The 16,694-nt window shown below is 52.4% G+C and overlaps 1 protein-coding gene and 2 long non-coding RNA genes across 16 annotated transcripts in view; 1 reads left to right on the top strand and 2 right to left on the bottom strand.

The window, feature by feature from the left end:
• The window catches only part of LOC147571541 (pleckstrin homology domain-containing family M member 1-like), a 32,659-nt gene extending 26,618 nt beyond the window's left edge, over positions 1 to 6,041 (bottom strand). For 2 of the 5 annotated variants that reach the window (XM_086696282.1, XM_086696277.1), the window contains exons 1-2: positions 5,924 to 6,041; positions 94 to 182 (exon numbers count right to left, since the gene is read on the bottom strand). In XM_086696282.1, the coding sequence (XP_086552408.1) occupies positions 94 to 141 (48 nt within the window). In that variant the 5' untranslated portion in view covers positions 142 to 182; positions 5,924 to 6,041. Of the gene's footprint in view, positions 1 to 93; positions 183 to 582; positions 607 to 3,349; positions 3,493 to 4,071; positions 4,240 to 5,923 lie in introns of those variants that run through there. The other 3 variants (XM_086696279.1, XM_086696280.1, XM_086696281.1) reach the window with 3 other exon arrangements.
• Positions 4,643 to 15,465, top strand: LOC147571539 (uncharacterized). Of its 10 annotated transcripts, XR_015247311.1 has the most exons (7): positions 6,063 to 6,161; positions 9,254 to 9,297; positions 9,634 to 9,766; positions 10,720 to 10,861; positions 10,959 to 11,312; positions 13,238 to 13,665; positions 13,777 to 14,251. It is a non-coding gene; the product is annotated as an uncharacterized LOC147571539 (long non-coding RNA). The 10 variants fall into 10 exon arrangements; XR_015247310.1 differs by lacking the exon at positions 6,063 to 6,161 and adding an exon at positions 4,643 to 5,012 and having other exon boundaries at positions 10,720 to 11,312; XR_015247315.1 differs by lacking the exon at positions 13,777 to 14,251 and adding an exon at positions 15,000 to 15,465 and having other exon boundaries at positions 10,720 to 11,312.
• Positions 7,335 to 10,720, bottom strand: LOC147571540 (uncharacterized). Its single transcript, XR_015247317.1, has 2 exons — positions 10,560 to 10,720; positions 7,335 to 7,715 (listed from the first exon to the last, which is right to left on the bottom strand). It is a non-coding gene; the product is annotated as an uncharacterized LOC147571540 (long non-coding RNA).
• Positions 15,466 to 16,694: the final 1,229 nt, after the last annotated feature.

The following is a 16,694-nucleotide window of genomic DNA, read 5'->3' as shown; positions in this document are numbered from 1 at the left end:
CAGACAGTACTCATTCATTTCAAAGTGAGGAAAACCAACGACATGGCTGTCCCGTGCCCCCTTCCCCACCCTTGAGCCTCTCCGACTGCCTACCGGGATGGCAGCCCGGGGGTCCAGTCCATTCTCCACCACCGAGAGCATTTCCGCTCACACTGCAGCTCCCTCGGAGAATCACATGACACCTGCAGAGACAGACGGCGGCGGCCAGATGAGCAGGTTCCAGCTCCCCACCCGCAGCCAATTCTCCCCCTCCCCCAGCAGGCAGCGGGTCAGCCCATCTTCCTCAAACTGCAATGCAAAGGCCTCTGAATTCAAAAGTAAAAGCCAAGAGTGGATTTTAAGGAAGGAAACAAGGGAAGAGAAGAAATCTGAGGGCTCGGATCTCAGGAGGTGGGGAATCCTATGTGCCATGGGTGGGTCCACCCTAATCAGGGCATGGAAAGGCCTCTGTATGCCACACCACACGCTGGCACAAAAAAGCAGGGAATGAAGGGCTGATTTGGATACAGAACTAAGGGTGCGAGGGGGATGCTGCCGCTGGAGGTGCCAAGAGCCCACATGGACCAGGAAGCAGGGGCTCACAATTCACATTCGGAGCCTCTGACTCCTGTGCCAGCCCCATGTCTGCCAGCTCGGCGGGGACAAGCACAACCGAAGGAAGTTTCCAAAGGGAGGGCCTCTTGCTACATAGCTGCTTCCCCTCCAGGCACGAGGGTCCAGCTGGAGCAGCACAGGGACACGCCTAAGGGAAACAACACGGGTTCGAATCTCGATTTGCCACTAACCACTTAGGCATGCTAGGTGGGGCACCACGGCAGACGTCTCAAATGGAGGTTATGAATGTGGAAAATGCCCAGCACAGGGCCTGACGGTACTAAGGATAAATGGTGTCTATTACCCCGGTTGGATGTGGCCAAGCCTTACAGGCAAAGGCCACTGTCTGAATGAGTCCGCTCAACTACCTGAAGTCAGTACACAGGTAAATCCCTCAGGGCACTGGCTCCCCCCCACCCCCCGGGGGTGGCTTAGGTCGGGGGTGGGGGGGGCCTCAACCTGAGCCTCGGGGGGGGGGGCTGTTGGCTCGCCTGGACCGCCCCAGCCACTTGGACGGACCAGGATTGGGTAGGCACATTCCCATCTAAACAGATCTCTAGTGACCACACTGCCGAGCATGGAGGGACACCAAAAAACAGGTCATCGCTGTCTCTGTTCTCAAAAACCGATGGCCCAAAGAAGTTATCAAATGGAGGCATGCTGAATGGATTTTGTACTGTTTACACACATTGCTTCATTCATTCCTTGGAACCACCCTAGGCGAGCTCTTTTATTATCCAGATCTAACAGATACGAAATCAAAGCTGACCCAGGTCAAGGAACTTCCCAAGATCCCAGGGCTGATCAGTGGCGGGCTCTACCACCTTCGGCCAGGATGACATCCACCCTTCTGGAAGAGGCAGGTGTGAGCTAGGGCTAAGGGGTGGCTGGGGAGGGGGCAGGGGAGTCTTGGGAGGAGGGCTCTTCGGCCGGGGGCCCAGGTGGCGGGATGCAAGGGAGCATCGGGTTGAGTCTGGCAGGAAAGGTTTACAGGCGAACAGCGAGGCATGGAGAACGGCAGGGTGGCCCTAAATGATGAAAGACGCTCTGATTCACCCCTGGCCTCTGGATCCGGCAGAGGGTGAACAGGACCCAGCGCCGACCTTCCTAAGTAAGGACATGCAAAGGGAGACAGGTGTGTGGAGGACGGGCCCCACGAAACCAGCTCTGGTCAGCGCACAACAGACTGACAGGAGGAACACTAGCCCCTGGCCACAGCCCATCACACTGTCTCTCCCTCCACCACTTTCCCAGCTCCTACCCACCGGGAATCCTCAGGACCCTTTGCTGGAGACCAGCTCCATGCTCTGGCCACCAGGGCACCGGGAGAAGGGGACGTACTACAGAGTCGGTCCTGAAACCGTGCCTGATCCTAGAGGCTGGGTTTCTTCAAGGCTACCCTACGCAGCCCTGCAGGCCAAGTTCAGGCTCTCTGGCTTTGAGACCCTGGCATCCAATCCCCTTTGGTAATTCCGGGGGCCTGCCCTTCTAGACAGAGCCTCAAGCCCTAAAACTGCCCTTCCCTCAGCCGGCCTCAAGGCTTGGGCCTCAGCAATCTGAAGAGGAGGACCATTGAGGCCTCATCAACTAATTAACTGAAAATAATATTCACTGGAGGGAGGGAGGCTTATCATTAAGTGGGTGTCCTGGCCAAGTCAGGATCTGCTGAAAAAACAAAGTAAACTGACACTGAGGTCAGAGCAGGGCCAGACAAGAGACAACTGGGACCTAAAACAGTGTCAGGAACGTCACAAAAGGACAACCGTGCAGAGAAACCTAGAAGAATGGCCACTTGACAATTCACAAAACAGAACTGAGACGTGGGGGTCAGGCCAAAGTTCCGGGCACATCTTTCTTTGCAGGAAACCAAAGCTCCCTACATAGGCCTGTCGGTGCTAGAACGCCTCAGGAAGGCAGGCAATGGCTCAGAGGCAGGACCACGACCATCTACGATGTGAGATCTCTGGGCTCTGGGTCTCCTGACTGCTAGGTCAGCACTCCAGCAGGCTCCTTGGGTGGGCCAGACCCCCATCTACCATGCTATGGGACTGGTTTCACTTTCTATCCTCAGAACTGTCTTCACTGACACCAAGAAGCAAACAAAAGAGGGGTGGGTCTTCAGGAGACCCAGAATAAAGAGAGCAAGTAGAGAGTTCAAACATCCCTGATACAGTTGAGCAGAAAAGGTGAGTGCCGTGTGCCTTTAGGAAACTCCTAAGCCACCCTTCGTCTACCTCTGCCCCTCGGTATCGGTTCACTCTGGCACAGGATCTCATTCTCTATCCTCATTTAATTCTTAAAACAATCCTGTGAGAGAAGGATGATTATCCCTCATTCACAGAAGAGAAAACTGAGGCTCAGTAGAAACACGCCTCAGGTGAGGGACAGAATTTTCTCATTCCAAGCTCTGTGCCTTTCGCCAGTTCATACTGTCCCAGGTCCTTGGTTCAAAGAGTTTCAGGCAAACTTATTATTCACAGACTCTTCAGAAGCTCCACCTTATCAAAGAAGGCCTAACACTGACAAGAAACAATCTTGCCCATCAGATCTGTGGCCCCACCTAGCTGACCACAGGTCCTTTCCATGGCAGCCAGGTTTCCGAGCTGTCCCTCCTCAAACGTTCCAACACACAGGAAGGAATCGTTGTGGTTGATTCTCTTCGTGATACTGCCTGGCCTTCTATAAACATCCAATTTCACTTCCTCAGGAGACTAAGGAAGAACGAAAAGAGGAGAAGGACTCAGATGAGACTTACATTAAAAGAAGAAATGGATAACCTGGCTTCACCACTTTCGAAACACTCCGTTCATCAGTAAACAGCAACCTCCTCTTCTGAGAGACTTCCCCGCCATCCGCGACAGCCTCGTCTCTACGGCCTGACTCCGATCCTGCACCTGGCTATGCACGACAACAGGCCGGTGTTTAAGCCCTCCAGCTGCTCTACCAGGTGATGAGTCAGGGTTTTCAGTTGGAAACAAATGACAAAGTTATCTTCTGATTCAGAAAGACAGCGGATACTTCAGACATGTGAGTGCTGAGTAAACAGCACCTCCTTCTACCTGAAGAAAGTCGGATTTCTAGACAAGAGCCCTGTGGGGGGTGGGATGGGTGTGTGTGTGGGGGGGGGGGGGTAGGGCAGCAAAGCAACTGAATATCAGCTGGAGGGCAAGCAACTTCTAGCTCGTGATTCCCAGTCCAAAGGCTAGTGGGGGAGGCCAGAAATGTGAAGTCTAGGAACACTGGGTATCTTTCTTTCCTCCCTCCCTCCTTCCATCCAACAACACCCATCTCTCCCATATTCTTGTCCCAGGTCCCTTAAGATTCTGGCAAGGACCAAACTCTGAGTGAATGAAAGCAGGACCTTTGCCTGACTCATTCACCATTGTATTTCTAATGCTTCAAACAGTGCACGGCACAGGGTGGTGCTCAAGAAATACTTGCTGAATGAACAGATGAGTAAAATAAAAAGGCTCAGACCGTTGCAGACCGTAAGAGGTTGAGGTATACAACTTTTCAGTGGTGGGGTCACTGTGGAACTCCTTCCATTACACCAAGCTGCCAACAGGCTGAAACCCTTCAGAGATCACACCTTCACGGAAGGGGACATTGAAGGTCAAAGGCCATCCGATTCTCGAAGGCGTGAGACTACAAATGCAAGCAAAGACAATGGGTCTTCTTTGGGGTCCTTTACAATGGCTGTCAAATGGCCAATCCTTCGGAGTTTGGTCACCAGAACTTAGAGGGGAGGTGCACCCCCAAATCCCAGGAGATTATAAATGTTAACAATGGAGCCTGGGTGCCTCAAGAATGTCTAGCTACTCTGAGATAACTTGACTCTCTGTGTTCATGGGTAATCAAAATGGTCAAAACTCAATGCTCCAGCACCTGCCAAAAGAGGAAGCAATTCAACAGCCTCCACGGAGGCCTCGGCGTCCCCAGGATCCACTCATCTCTACTCTTCACAACATGTAACGTCACCTCTGGCACATTCGGTAGCGGGACTAATCTACAACCAGTTCTGGCCAGGAGGGGCACTGGGTGAGGGTCCTTTCTAAGCGGCAGGGCAATACACATGGACATGATTCTGTGACCACAGCCAACCCCACACAGTGGAACCCCTGGAGTTTCTCCAGATCATCACCCAAAAGGAAGTGATAAGCTCCCACTGCCCCAGCTGAATGAGTAGCTGTCCCTCACCTTCCAGGTATTTGGATGATACCTACCATTCCAGCAGCCAACGCGAGTGATGTAATATGGATGCCAGGAACACAATCCTTAAGGACAGCTACAGGGGACCTGACATCCAGGAAAAGCACTTGACCCACGGGAGAAGGATCTCTACTCCTCCACACTTACTTACCATCTGAGGCCCTGCATCAATTGAGGTGTTCGGCAAGTGCCTGGCTCTGAGAAAGCAGGTGGGGTCGGCAGGGGACTGCACTAGGTTCTCAGATCAAATGGGGACCACATCAAGGGAAGAATGGGCGCAGAGTTGGGATGAAGAGTTGAAACGGGGATAGGAAGACGTCAGTCTAACAAGATTGGGTAGGGGTGGTGGGAACTAGGGCAGCAAGAGTTGGGGGGTGGTTTAGCAAAGACTCAGGAATGAAGTGTCCTCAGGCTGGCTGGGGATGGAAAGAAAGTACGGGGTGGGCTTGGAAGTTAGGGGTTGAGTGGGCGAGGACAAGAAGATACATACAAGACTTGAGATAGGGCTGAGATCAGAGTTATCAAGAAGAGGGGGGTAAGCGCAATAGGGCATCTACTGTGGTGGTAGGTATTAAATGAGTGGGGGGAGGTGGGTGTTTTGGCTGAGCAGACCTTGGGGGGCTGAGCAGGGGGGCTGGGATAAGAAAGCTGAGCCTGAAAAGGGGTAAGCCAGAAAGACGGGGAGGGGGGAGGGGGGGTTCGAGGAGGTCTGCGTGGAGCACTGGGATCGCCAAAGGGGTTGAGGGGTGAGAATGAGATGCGTCAGAGGGAGGCGGAGGGAAGTGGCTGTCCTAGGGGTTGGAAGTGGGCTGCCGTGGGGTCGAGTGTGGCTGCACTTACGCAAGACCAGTGGTGAAGGGGTGAGGGTAAGGGCTGGGCTCGGGTCACGGGTGAAGAAGAGGAAGGGGACGGGTCAGCACTGGCTGTTTGGGCTGAAGGCTCGGGTCCGAGTGGGGTAGGGTGCGGGGCTCAGGCGGGGAAGGGAAAAGGCTCTGAAGCAGGACAGTTTCAAAGCAACCAAGGGTTTGCGATCACGGACAGGGCTGGTGACCCATCGCCCGTTCTCGTCTCGGCCCCGCCGTCCCTTCTCACCCTCCTCGCCCTCTGACCCCTAACTCACCAGAGGGAGCGGGGACGGGGCGCGGGGCACTCCTGGCCACGGCAGCCCCTAAGCCTCCGACCAGGCGCTGCGGCCTCCCGGCCAGCGACAACAGGAAACGGCGCTCGCGGCGCCGGACGCCATCACGTTGGTTCGGCGTCCGGCCCCGCCCCCGGACCGCGGAGCCAATCGCAGGGCCGGCGGAGCCTCGGGGCGGGGCCACCGCTCGGGAAAGCCCAAGTCACCAGCCCCGGAGCAGGTGAGTGATCTGGGAGGCTGGGGACTCTGCGACCCGAGATGCGCACGAAGAGGCGAGGCCACCGGGGTAGCCCACCAGTGTCGGGCGGAACGTGTCCTACTGCCCGCCCCCAGAAGTGTCTGCGTCTCACTAGATCCCGGCCGCCTTCTGGGTTCATGACCTTGCCTGGGCACAGCACTATCTACCATTGAGGCTGTCTGTTGGCCTCCTGCCCGGAAGGTTCCCACTTGTAAAATCGGACCAATAACGTCTACCCTAGTTTTGCCTCCCTGAGGGCATCAGTGCAGTAGGTGCTTCCCGCCTGGTGGTTCTCAGGAAAAGCATACAGGTTTTGATCACCGCTGTCACCAAGGGAGCACCTTTAGGTACCCGTCAGCCCCCAGGCATGAAGCTTAAGGTTCTGGTTATTCTCATCTAGCCAGCAAGTTGTTTGTTTCCTTTACTTGGTAGAGTTGATATTTCTCTTTCACATGGACTCGGAACAGAAGGTCAAGAGTGTGTGTTGGTGGGGGTGGGGAGAGATGTCTTGTGCTTTGGACACTTCATACCTGCAGGCTTAGGTCAAATGGGATCTTAGGGCCTGAGTGTGGGGTGAGTAGTGGGGTGGAGAGGTACTGCTATCTGCAGGTTCAGGGGGACTTTGGGGGTGTCTACAGGGCTGGTCTGGGAACGGGACAGTTCTTGGAAGAAAGCTCCACTGATCTGGGCCAGGCTCTCCATCAGCCTTTCTGGGAAGGGGAGAAGAAGGGGTCCCAGTGCCTGTTTCCATTTATAAAACCAGCTGTTGAAGATGTGGCACCTGAGTGTGTGCGGGTTGCCCCTTCAATAATTCTCTCTCTAGGAGCGAGAACCACCTCTCCTCGATTTTAGACTAGATGAATCTGAGTACATTTAGTATGGTTAACAGTTGAACAGAAAGTTAGAAATAAGGACACGGAGGGATGCCGGGGTGGCTCGGTCGGTTAAGTGTCTGACTTCGGCTCAGGTCACAATCTCACAGTTGTGAGTTCCAGCCCTGCATTGGGCTCTGCGCTGACCGTGCAGAGCCTGCTTGGGATTCTCTCTCTCTCTCTCTCTCTCTCTCTCTCTCTCTGCCCCTCCCTCGCATGTGCTCTCCCTCTCAAAAGTAAATAAACATTAAAAATAAATAAATAAGGACACAGAAGCAAAGCATTATCTTAGCATTAAACAACTTGGAAAGTAAGGAATTTACTAGGAAATCCAGCTTCCTGGGCAAAAGGATAGTGTTTCTGGTTATAATTATAGCACATCAAGAGCATCAGTGTCTTGATACAAGCATGCCCTCCCCCAGATGGAGCCAGCAACATTCCTCAGTTCTTCCAATGAATTTGTACGCAGCCGCTGTCTGCAAAAGCTGTGGGAACCCCGCATGGTAATCTCTTGTCTATCTTTTCAGGAGCCCCCGTCTCCTGGTCTTCTCTTACTTCTCAGGCCTCTCGGCCCCTCTGCAAAGTCGACGGGCTTGTCTTCCTCTCTCCATCTTACTCTGGCGCACGTTTCCACCATTCATGGGCCACGAGTCCACCAGGTAGTCTGAGGCCGGAAAAAAAAAAAAATCTCCCATTACCCTGTTATTTGAGCAATAATAAAGGTACATGCAAAGTGCCATGGTGCCAGAGAAGAGGCCTGGAAGGTTATCCTGGCGGAAGCACCTTTTATCTGAGCCTTCCGGGTGGACACAGGAAAGGGCGATGCCGATGCCGGCGAAGAGACTGGTAGAGAAACGGCTGGTGGGTAGGAATGCAGACTGAGCTCAGGGGAGGGTGCACGGAGAGGTGGAGAGGAAGCTAGGAAGTAAGGCCAGAGTAAGAGGAGGGGGATCAGAATGGAAGGGGGAGATAAAGACAGATTGGGCAATGGGGAAAGGGAGGAGGCACAGACAGAGCTGGAGGCCAGCGCAGGAAGGGCTCAGACGCTCACAAAGGCACTGGTCTGTCAGAGTCAAGCACTAGGCATAGTCATTCAAAGCCAGGCAGGAGAACTGCAGGCATCTGAACTTCTCGGGGGTCTAAGGTGTCGATTCCTGAACCCCGCCCCTGCCCTGGAGAGTCACTCTGGGATGAGGCCCAAGCATTTAGCCTTGGCCCAGACCTTTTCTGTCTCTTGCCCTCCCACCCGTGGATCTGAAGGGTGAGAAAATGTGAGGATCTCTCTTTAACCTAGGAGCTGAAGGGCAAGGGATTTAACAGGTGTGGAAAACAGAGGCTCCTAGTTGCCAGATAGGAATTTTGATTTATCCTTAGCAACCACCCTGAAGGTAAGCACCATTGTTATGCCCATGGCATAGATGATAAAACAGGCTTAAGAGAGGTTAAGGAACTTGGGGGCCCAAGGCCATACAACTCATAATTACTACGGGTGGGATCCTCACCCAGCTCTGATTCTAGCTGGAGAACTAGCATAATTCAGTGGCCGAGCAAGTGGGCTTTGGAGCCAGGAATGCTTAGGTTTGAATACCGGCTCTACCCCATACCGTTTTCTAGGCCTTCCCTAAGACAGCGCGGGGCCCAGCACAACCCAGCAAGTGTGGGCCTGAGACCACTGCCACAGTCAGTGGTTTTCATAGGCCCCTCGAGATGGCACCAGAGATAGAAACTTCTAAGTTTGATTGGTGGTTAGAAAAGAGAAGTAAATCACAACACTCTGAGGCCCCTTCGCCTCAGGCAGAGGGGCCAGAGTGTGTGACTTCCGGGAAGTTCCCCAAACTATCTGAGCCTCAGTTCCTCATCTGTAAATTGGGGAAAATATCAGTTGCCGTGAGGATTAAAGAAGATAATATCCTCAGGACGGTTTCTGGTCTGAAGTAAGCACTTGAGGATAACTAGCTATATTATTATTATTATTATTATTATTATTATTATTATTATTACAGTTTTGGCTAATTTGTACCTACCCAGTCCAGTCAGATCTCCGTTTTCTAACTGGTCTTTGAGCACTGGAGTGAGAGCCTCTCTTGTTGGAACCCCAGATGTATCCTTACTTGGTCTCTGACCGAAATCATCTAAGTAGGACTAATGCCACCATTTCTTTTGAAACCGGAATAGGTAATGTTCTCATGGCTTCTGTTGCAGGAAGCTGGTTCCTCCCACTCTACTTGAAGAAATGGATTTAAAGGGTTCGTAAAAATGATTTGTCAATTCTATCTCAATGAAGTTGGACACAAATACAGCTTTGAGGTGCAGTTGACAAAAGAATGGACTCTGTAAGCCTCCCAAATGTTATCACACGTAGTTTACAGTTCAAATAGTACGAAATGAAATGGTGAGGAAACAGAATGACCCGCAGCAGCCTCTTGCCTCGACCATCCCCACCCTCCTGGGCCAGCTCACCAGTCCTCGGTCCTCCTTACCTCTCGCTGGGTCTTCGGGTGCTTATCTCCACCTGTCTTGTGTTTCTAGCTCTTAATTCTTCCATTTAAAAGATTTAAAAAAAAAATTTTTTTTTTTGAAAGAGAGAGAAGGAGAGAGAGAATCCCAAGCAGGCTCTGCACCGTCAACACAAAGCCCGATGCGGGGCTCGAACCCAAGAACCGTGAAATCGTGACCTGAGCTGACGTCAGACGCTCAACCGACTGAGCCACCCAGGTGCTCTGATTCATGCATTTTAGACACTGTCTGTGGACGTCCTGGCAACACAGGCAAGGAGTTAGGTCTTTAACACCCCCCACCCATTCCATTCTTGGGGTTTACTTTTGTCACTCTTGCCCCACGAGTGACAGTGGTTGCAGAATTGTGACTAGGCAAGTATTGTTCACCGCAGAGCTTACTCATGTAGTCCGATGGCACTCGTTTCTGTCCCCCGACCCCCCGGGGTTTAATTTCTTCTCCTTCTCTTTCTGTGCTGCCCGCCACGATCACTCCTCCACTCCGCTCCAGTGCTCTGGCATGACAGTTAGTGCCATTCCCCTCGGCTACCTCCTTGACCTGTCCTACGCTGCTGTCCTGGAACCTTCCTTCGCTGCTTCCTGGGCTGGGCTTTTCCTGGCTCCCTTCTCTTCTTGCTTTCTTCACTCTCTCTCTTAATCTGCAGTTAAGAATCCCTTTCTAATATTAAAAAATAGAATGGTCTTTGGACCTGCTCGTGATCGTAGGTATCCTTTCGATATCTATTAATTGGGACAAAAAATACAGAAAGACCAAAAGTTACTATGAAGGCACTCCTGCTCTTAAGTGAATTTGTGTTTTACTCGCAATAGCATCTATGAACGTGTGAAAGCCTGTTCAAAGTTTAGGCTTAGGGTTAGTTCAATCTAGCCTCAATGTCTGGTCTTCCATTTGTCACCTCACCCCCTCAACTTGCCGTGAGACAACCCCTCTCTTGACTTTCTATTCAGTTCCTGTGCCCTAGCAGAGACTTAAGTACTGGTTTAAGGCCCACCTTGCAGGTGCACGTGGCCATGGCTGGCCAATCAGGGTCTCCTCCTACCAGATACAGGGTCCAAGCAGACCAATCAGAGGCTTTTTGAAGACTGGCTTTCCTTTATGAGGCTTGCTCAACCTCAGTGGAGAGTTGGAGTTACTAACGACTATCTTTGCAGTCTTGGGGCATGCATCCTGAAGCCTGAAGCCATCATGGAGGAAAGCACAACTGAGGGACAGCTGCGGAGAGAATGACGTTTGAGCGCTAGATGCGGCCAGCTTTAAGATCTTAGGCTTCCCGGTTATGTGAGCCGATACACTGTATGACATTTTTGGTTTAAGCATATTTTAGTTGGATTTCTTTCACTTGGAGCATAAAGAGCGGCGACTGATACATTGTCTTTGCGAACTTGGGCAGGTTATACAAGCGGTGTGTACAGACTTGGACCGTGACAACGCAGCTCCCATTAGGTCCCCTGTGGCTGCCCTGTTATCAGCCTGAGCCTGAGACAGCTTGACGTGGAATAGTCCGTTTTAGGGTCTGGAGGAAACGACTTACCATGAGTCACTGCCCTAAAATATACTTTCTACCCACATGCCCGGTGCCTGGAATTCTGTGGTGATGGTGGCATTCCTTAGCGTCAACCATGGCTCTCTTCAAGCGGTTCTCCTTTGGAGTGTGGAGTCTGCGATATTAAACTTGTAGAAGTCCTTTCTTCTGGAGGTCCCTCTGGGAGGCAGTGGATCCAGGATGCGGTGTAGACAGACCTAGGTACACATCTCAGTTCCCAATGGCACGGTCCCTTTGCAGCTTTGGGGGCAAACACATAGCACTGTGTGCTGACCTTTAGGAGGTCAGTCTGTATTACATAAGGAATCCTATGCAGAGAGTGAAGAAATGGTCTCAGATTCACCCAGTAATATCCCCGAGTCAGCCCTGAGGGCAGGGTCTGGCACTAGGCGTTGGGAAGAGGAAGGAGATGTGATTCTTGTCTTGTCAGGGCTCCTGACCTAACAGAGAACTGCGGTTGAGTCTTCACATGGACGGACGCTATCTTTCACTCCGCGCCATTCGTAGGTGACGCCTAGAAGAGCAGGGCCACCGTGTCGTAGCCTCTAACCCACGACTCTGTCACATTCTGGGAGAGAGAATTATGGGCCCTCCCCGCAACCCCGCTCCTGCTGTGTCTCCTCGTGGCCACAGTGTACTTTCCCATCCCTGGCTTGGGGCTTGGGGCTGGTTCCGTGCTTAGGCTCGAAGAGGCTCCGTGCTTAGGCTCGAAGAGAGCAAGAGTGCTTGCTCTCTTCCGCTTCTCTTGGGTAGCCGCTGCCTCTTCAGCCTGGGTCCCGGCAGCAACGCAGGGAGACAGGACCAGCAGCGAGAAGCCGCGCCGATCCAGCCAGCAGGGCATTAAAGTACAGCGGTAACGGCCAACCTGTGAGAATCGGTTTCCCAGCCTCCTGAGTTTTGAGGATGGTTTATTAGTTAGCACTGTTGTGGCAAAAGATAACAGATACATGGACTCCCTCCGTTATCAGGTTACGTACAGGTTCAGCTGCTGCAGTAGAGACCCGACACAACAGTGGGTTAAGTGAATTTTTTTTAATTCTTTTTTTTTTAATCCTTTTTTTCGGGGGGGGGGAGTGCAGGCGGGGGAGGGGCAGAGAGAGTGGGGCAGAGGATCCAAAGCGGGCTCTGCGCTGACAGGCTGACAGCACAGAACCCGACGTGGGACTCAAACTCACGAACCGCGAGATCATGACCTGAGCTGAAGTTGGATGCTTAACCGACTGAGCCACCCAGGCGCCCTTTAATTCTTTTTGGTTTTAAGTGTTTATTTCTTTTTGAGATAGAGACAGAGATTGAGTGGGGGAAGGGCAGAGAGAGAGGGAGACACAGAGTCCGAAGCGGGCTCCAGGCTCTGAGCTGTCAGCACAGAGCCCGATGTGGGGCTTGAACCCACAAACGGTGAGATCCTGACCTGAGCTGAAGTCGGACACCTAACCGACTGAGCCATCCAGGCGCCCCAACAGTGGGTTAAATTAAAAAACAGCTTGGGGCGCCTGGGTGGCGCAGTCGGTTAAGCGTCCGACTTCAGCCAGGTCACGATCTCGCGGTCCGTGAGTTCGAGCCCCGCGTCGGGCTCTGGGCTGATGGCTCAGAGCCTGGAGCCTGGAGCCTGTTTCCGATTCTGTGTCTCCCTCTCTCTCTGCCCCTCCCCCGTTCATGCTCTGTCTCTCTCTGTCCCAAAAATAAATAAACGTTGAAAAAAAAAAAAACAAAAAAAAAACAGCTTCTTGGGGGCACCCGGGTGGCTCAGTCGGTCAGGTGTCTGACTTCGGCTCAGGTCATGATCTTGCCGTTCATGGGTTCGAGCCCTGGGTCGGGCTGTGTGCGGACGGCTCGGAGCCTGGAGCCTGCTTCACATTCTGTGTCTCCCTCTCTCTCTGCCCCTCCCCCGCTCATGCTCTGTCTCTGTCTCTCAAAAATGAGTCAACATTGAAAAGAAATTTTTTTAAGAAGCAGCTTCTTGATCTCTCATATGATAATCCGGTTAAGTACTGGATCTGGGGCTGGTTCGGTGGCTCTTATGTCAGGGAGCCAGGCTCCTTCTGTTTTCCTGCTCTACCACCCTGGGGTGTAGCCCTCATCCAGATGAGGCCTTTGTACTGTTGAAATCTTCATTTCCTCCACAGGGTGGCGCCAGACCGCTCTCTGCCACTGCCCTGGAACACAGGCAGCCTAAGCACCATTCCTGCCTCTGCTTCGGGCCTCGGGACTTTTCTTCTTCTTGAATGAGTGTGCTCCCGCCCCCCAGCTGGTGCTCCACGCCATCCCCCAGGTCTCAACAACATACCCCCACCAGGACCACAGGAGCCAGAGCTGGTCGTGCCTGGTGCTCCTCAGGACTGAGAGGCCCTGACCTCCGTGGGGGCAGGAGCCCGCCAGCATGACCAGTCGGGACTCCCAGGTTAAGAATCCAGTGGAGCCTCCTGGTCATCCTCAATCTGCTCTGCCCTTCGTCTCCCGCTCGCAGATCCCTGCTGACCTCCAGCCCTGAAGAAGCCGGAGAACCTCTGCTTTCCCCACCTCCCCGTCCGCCTTGTCCTACTTCAGTAGTTTGGTGAGCATAAAAAGGCCTGTCGAAGTGGTCCCTCTGTTTGGGGGATGGGCTCAGGAGGGGTGGGCATGTGGGTTCGGAGGGTGACAGATTCTTTCTCCAAATGCTCGCCAGGCTCCTCCGAGCCCTCTTCTTGATTCAACCTTGCTTGGCCTGTGAAGACTTGAACAACCACGGGCATGGTTGCTGGCAGCTCGTGGCCGCATCCCTAGTAGGACTCTAGCCTCCCTTAAAGTGCCTGCCTGCAAAACTCCCGGCTGTCTAAAGGATTGGCTGCTTAGTCCAGCCGACGCCTGAAGATCGGGCCCCTGTCTCCCAGCTTCTGTGAGAGGGCAGGAGCTTAACTCTGAGAAGTGTCAGCAAAGCCAGATGGGTCTCCTATGGGCCAGCGTCCCTTCCTGCTTTTTGTCATCTTTCACTTCTGATTATAGAGCCCCCACTCATTCCCTTCCCTAGTCCCTCATTCTCCCTGTGAAATACCCCATCACCTCTGTAATACTCCCAGTTGGGTGCCTGCTCACGATGAACCCTTTCCCCTACGGCACTGCAATACTATGTTACTGACTGAACTCTGTCTGGATTACTTTAAGTAGTGTCTGCTTTTGTTTATCTTCATCAGGGGAGGTGTGCGGGATCAGCCTTTTAATTTTTTTTTTTTAATATTTTGTTTTGAGAGAGAGGCAGGGTGCAAGCAGGGGGGTGGGGGAGGGCCAGAGAGCGAGGAAGACACAGACTCCAAAGCGGGCTCCAGGCTCCGAGCTGTCAGCACAGAGCCCGACGTGGGGCTCAAACCCAAGAACCGTGAGATCATGACCTGAGCCGAAGTCGGTCGCTCAACTGACTGAACCAGCCAGGTGCCCCAACAGCCTTTGAAATTAAATTATTTTCAGGATCAGCTTTTTAAGTAAGCATCCCAGGGATGTTTGCGTATAGAGGTCCAAAGGCTATATTTTGAGAAATCATGTTTCCCTGTGGAGATCTTTTCTCTGGCAGCCCTTTTGAATGGGGGCTATGTTTTCTCAGATACCGCATTGCCAATAGTCCATCCAGCTTTAATTCCAGTGAGAACGTTCCAGAGATGAAACTAAGAATCAACTCCAGGCGCTTCTCCAGTCACCTCTGGGAATGAGTGTATGTCGTCAGCATCCAGCACCTCACCTGCTGCCCAGCTAGAATGACACCTTTCAGGGTTTCTGACTTAGAAACACGACCACCAGGTTACTCCATGTGGACACCACCCCCCTTTTACAAAGCCTTTGAACACCCACCCATCAGGAGGGGTTTGCTGGATAATGTTGGTTGGCTCTTGACACCCATTTCTAGCCCCTTCTTTGCAGGTCCTGGAAACCCACGAACCATAGTTCACAGATTCCCTCGGCAACAGAATTCTGCCAATAAAGCGTACCTGTGTGAGATTTAGAAGGCGGGAAGGAGGCGGAAGCCATGCTTTTCTCCTCTGCAGCAGCAGACATGCAGGCTGAATGTTGGAGTCCATACTCCCCACCAGTCAGGCTTGGGGCCATGGGGCTGTAGTGACCCCAGCAGTGGCTTCCCGAAGTTTCCTGACTGAGTGGCAGCAGCAACTTTGAATCTATGGAAAGCAACTGTGGTAAAGTAACCTGAGAGCTAGTGGTGCGATTCCCCCCTGGCCCTGACCTTCACCACCGCGAGCCCCACCAGTGGTGAGCACCAATTGCTTGTATAACCTTTGCGTGTGTGTGTGTTTGAAATATCTAGAATGGTTTGTTTTCCTGGCTATGGTAGTTTTAAAATATGTTCACAAAACTGAGGGTTGACGGGGGGTGGGAGGGAGGGGAGGGTGGGTGATGGGTATCGAGGAGGGCACCTTTTGGGATGAGCACTGGGTGTTGTATGGAAACCAATTTGACAATAAATTTCATATATTGAAAAAATATAAAGATCTACTGAATGAGTGCTGGAAAAAAATAAAAAATAAAATATGTTCACAAATTCTTTGACTCTTCTCTTTATTTTAATTTTTTTTTAACGTTTATTTATTTTTGAGACAGAGACAGAGCATGAACGGGGGAGGGGCAGAGAGAGAGGGAGACACAGAATCCGAAGCAGGCTCCAGGCTCTGAGCCATCAGCCCAGAGCCTGACGCGGGGCTCGAACTCATGGACCGCGAGATCGTGACCTGAGTTGAAGCCAGACGCTTAACCAACTGAGCCACCCAGGCACCCCGACTCTTCTCTCTTTAAAAGGTGGGGTCTAAATTCCCACCCCTTGAATGGGAACTGGATTTAGTGACTAAGTCACTGCTAAATGCTGCTCTGTGCCGTCTGAGGTGAGGTCATAGGAAGGCTACCTTCTGTCATTTCTGTCTCTCTTTCTCAGCTCACTCACTCTGGAGGTACCCAGCCATCATGCTGTGAGGACATTCAGTCAAACAGCATGTGGGCAGGCTCATATGGCAAGGATCTGAGGCCTCCCTCCAACCCCCTTGACAGCCATGTTAAGTGAGTGAACCACCTTGGAAGTGGACCCTTCCGACTCAGTCAAGCCTTCAGGTGACTGCAGCCCTGTGGTATCTTGAGAATCTCACCAAAGACCCAGGGGCAGAAGTGCCCAAGCTATTCCCAAAAATTTGACTCAAAACTTTTGAGGAATGGGGAGCCTGGGTGGCTCAGTTGGTTGAGCGTCTGTCTGACTTTGGCTCAGGTCATGGTCTCACCATTCATGGCTTCGGGCCCCGCATTGGGCTCTGTGCTGACAGCTCAGAGCCTGGAGCCTGCTTCAGATCCTATGTCTCCCTCTCTGCCCCTCCCCTGCTTGTACTCTCTCTCTTGTTCTCTCTTCAAAATAAACATTAAAAAAGATGTTTTTTGAGGAATAAATGCTTATTGTTGTTTTAAAAAAATTTTTTTAAATGTTTATTTTGGAGAGAGCAAGAGACAGAGACATAGAGTGCGAGTGGAGGAGTGGCAGAGAGGGTCATAATCTCGTGGTTCATGGGTTCGAGCCCCGCATCGGGCTCTGTGCTGACAGCTCAGAGCCTGGAGCCTGCTTCA

This window comes from Puma concolor, unplaced genomic scaffold, assembly GCF_028749965.1.
Source record: "Puma concolor isolate L17-30 unplaced genomic scaffold, mPumCon1.1.hap2 unalloc_scaffold_22, whole genome shotgun sequence".
NCBI lineage: Eukaryota > Metazoa > Chordata > Mammalia > Carnivora > Felidae > Puma > Puma concolor.
This window is presented reverse-complemented; position numbering and strand designations above follow the sequence as displayed.